General features: G+C 38.1%; 1 protein-coding gene across 1 annotated transcript; it reads left to right on the top strand.

The window, feature by feature from the left end:
• The first annotated feature begins 313 nt into the window (after positions 1-313).
• LOC141507587 (olfactory receptor 51F1-like) lies at positions 314-1,270 on the top strand. The gene has a single exon (XM_074215390.1). It carries the CDS (start codon positions 314-316, stop codon positions 1,268-1,270), a length of 957 nt encoding a protein of 318 aa, XP_074071491.1.
• Positions 1,271-3,453: the final 2,183 nt, after the last annotated feature.

Genomic DNA, 3,453 nt, shown 5'->3' on the forward strand with positions numbered 1-3,453 from the left:
GCAATGAATCCCCCCCATCTCTATGGATTCAATATTTATAGGAGCACACCAAAAATTAAGAGTGCAACATTTTATCTATATCAACCTTTATGACTTTAATCAATCATCCTTTCATCAAAAATTTATTGATCCAGTGTACTAGGAACTGAAAGATAATATAATTTTAAGAAATGAGGTCAGGTGTGGTACATTAATAGAAATAGTTTTGAAAGGAAAATCCTTCGTAACAATTATAAACATAGTAAGGGAATTTCTCTTGTGTTTTTGTAGAATTTGAGCCATATGCAATTAAATCTGATCTCCCTAAACTGCAATGATGACTTTAAGCAACTTGACATCTCCATTTCCAATCTTCCACTTCATTGGCATCCCAGGACTCGAAGCAGTCCATGTCTGGATCTCCATCCCTTTCTGCTGTCTCTATGCTATTGCTCTTTCAGGAAACAGCATGATCCTATTTGTTATCATCACAGAGCAGAGCCTTCATGAGCCTATGTACTATTTCCTTTCTATGCTGTCAGCCACTGACTTGGGTTTGATCATTTCCACAATGTCAACAACACTGGTTGTTCTCTGGTTTAACTTGAGAGAGATCAGCTTAGATGGCTGCATTGTCCAAATGTTCTTCCTACATGGGTTCACAGTCATAGAAACTGGTATCCTGGTGGCTATGGCCTTTGATCGGTATGTGGCTATCTGTGACCCACTGAGATACAACACCATTCTCACCAATGCCAGAATCCTTCAGATTATTTTTGTAATACTCCTGCGCATGATAGTTCTACTGGTGCCCACACTTTTGTTGTTGAAGCGGCTGTCATTCTGTAAAACCAATATTCTTTCCCATTCCTACTGCTACCACCCCGATGTGCTCAAATTGGCATGTTCAGATACCAAGCCCAACAGCTTCTGGGGCTTAACTGGTCTCATCTTGACTTCAGGGATAGATATACCATGCATTATTATCTCCTATATCATGATCATCCGTTCAGTCCTCAGTATTGCATCTCGCACTGAGCAGCATAAGGCCTTCAGCACTTGTGTGTCCCATATTGCAGCTGTTGCCATCTTCTATATCCCACTGGTTTCCCTTTCCCTGGTCCATCGCTTTGGCCAGTCATCTCCTAAGCTTGTACAAACAATGATGGCCAACATCTACCTAATTCTTCCACCTGTGCTGAACCCTGTTATCTACAGTCTGAAAACCAAGCAGCTTCGTGGGGCTTTACTCAAATTACTCCTTTCAAAGAACCTTCCTATGTCAAGCTGAGATTAAATGAAATAAAATGATGTTCCTATAGATAGAATAGGTATGTGTTTTAAACATATATATATACATATATATATATATGTATATATATATGAGAAATGAGCTACATTCCCCCAGATGATTGATGTGGAAGTATAAATATCCAATGAGGGAATCTGTAATTCAAATTTTTATGAATTTATAATTCAGATTTGTGCATGTATCTCCTATTGTTACCATCAGAGAGTTGTAGATGAGGATAGAAAGAAACTGAAGAATTAATGGAGGTCTCATCAGGTCTGGAGTCAGATAGAAAAGAGAACAAAGCCAGTACCTATATGGAGACGAGGAACAACAAAAATATACCATAGTCATAACACAAATGGTAGATTATACAGAGAAATGTGTTTTGTTGAGAATTCCAGGGAATCTGTTATTGATATTATATGCCCATCAAACATTTATTTTCTTGTACTCACAAGTACTTGAAAGCTTATGAATTCTGGAGGGCAATTTGGTGGCATGAATAATGATAGAAACTACGTAAAGTTCCTAGCAATTTTATAAAAGGATGGACAGAAGGTTCCTACTTAGCCTTAGGTAGGGTAATTAAATAGAAGAATGTTGTTAGAGATGACTATAAGAAGAATGCCAGGGCATTCCAGTCACCCTGATTCATATCTGCCACTGGACTCAGATGACTCTGGAGGAGAGAGGCTGGTAACTTAGCACAGTAGCCCCTCACCCAAAATCCAATTCACATGCTTGTCATGATATCATCTCCCTGATGTCGTGGTCTTCTTCAAAAATGAAGGATAAACATTAGAGCACCCATCCTGGAGTCAGGAGGACCTGAGTTCAAATTCAGCCTCAGACACTTAATATTTACTTAGTTGTGTGACCTTGGGCAAGTCACTCAACCCCATTGATCTTGTAAAAAACCAATGATACAAGAAGAAGAAGAAGGAAGAAGAAGAAGAAGGAAGGAGAAGGAAGAAGAATGAAGAAGAAGAAGAAGGAAGGAGGAGGAGGCAGTTAGTGACTATGGAATATGGGGGCCAAAGAAATCTACCTCAAGTGATCTTAGGGAACATATGGTGCCCCATCAATGAATCTGAAACTGAATGAGGAAAGAGAAACCCCCAATGTCACACGAAACAAATATTGCCATTCTGGATGGAACAAGAGTAGCATAAGAGAGGGAATATGCAATTAATATTTTTAATGTCTCCCAGAGTTCCAGAAGAAAGAAAACATGACACGTAGATGAATTGTTTGTTTTTCTGTCAGGAAGGGCCAAGTTTGAGTTCCTGCCTCAGATAGTTGCTAGCTGTGTGACTCTGAGGAAGATAAGTCCTTTATAAGTTTTTGTTCCCTTACTTGTAAAATGAAGATAATAGTACCAATCTTGCAGTACTATTGTAATGATCAAATCAGATAATGCATATGCAGTTCTTTGTCCTGATACAGTTTATGTGAACTGTTGTCATTACTCCTCCTCATCATTCTCAAAGTCTTTTCCATTATCATTCTAAGAACCGGGCCCCAGAGTTGAAAATAAAGGTTTATTCAAATTAAGTCATTCCTATTGAAAATCTTAAGTCATATTTGAATTGAGTGAGGATTGCTTTCAAGACATCAAAGATTAAGTAATGAAAGAAGCCTTAGAGGTCATTGTTTTGTATCCCCTGATTTCAAGGTTTAGAAAACTGGGACCCAGTAATGTTGAAGTGATGCATTTGATCAAAGTCACAGAGGTAGTAAGTTTCAGATGTGTTCTCCATGTCCTCAACATAGAGACTCAGCATCTCCATCACACTTCATTATCTTTCTATACAGGAAACACTCCAGGAAATGATTCAAAAGAGCCCATCCAATGAGACTAGAGTTATTTTTCATTAGGATGAGACATTTGTGCTGGATTAAATCAAAAGGAAACTGTGTTTTGGTTTACCAGAACTTGCTGTCAATTACTTTAACATCTATTAAGTGATGGAATGGGATAGAGATATCTTTTTTTAATATTTTCTAGTTCCTTTCTGTCTGAACTCAGTACTTCATCTCAGGTGAAGCTGCAGAGTTCCTTGGTGGACTAGACAAGAAATCAGAAGTGATAAATAGTCATTTTATAAAAAATTCTTGTTGGATATACTTCTATGGTCAGTGCAGGGAACAGAACTCTGGGGACTATCTATATTTGTATT

The sequence above is a fragment of the Macrotis lagotis genome, chromosome 1 (assembly GCF_037893015.1).
Source record: "Macrotis lagotis isolate mMagLag1 chromosome 1, bilby.v1.9.chrom.fasta, whole genome shotgun sequence".
Taxonomy (NCBI): Eukaryota; Metazoa; Chordata; class Mammalia; order Peramelemorphia; family Peramelidae; genus Macrotis; species Macrotis lagotis.

What these genes read in the sequence shown, in the direction of transcription:
- LOC141507587 (XM_074215390.1), top strand. Translation starts at nt 314, where the DNA reads ATGATGACTTTAAGCAACTTGACATCTCCATTTCCAATCTTCCACTTC.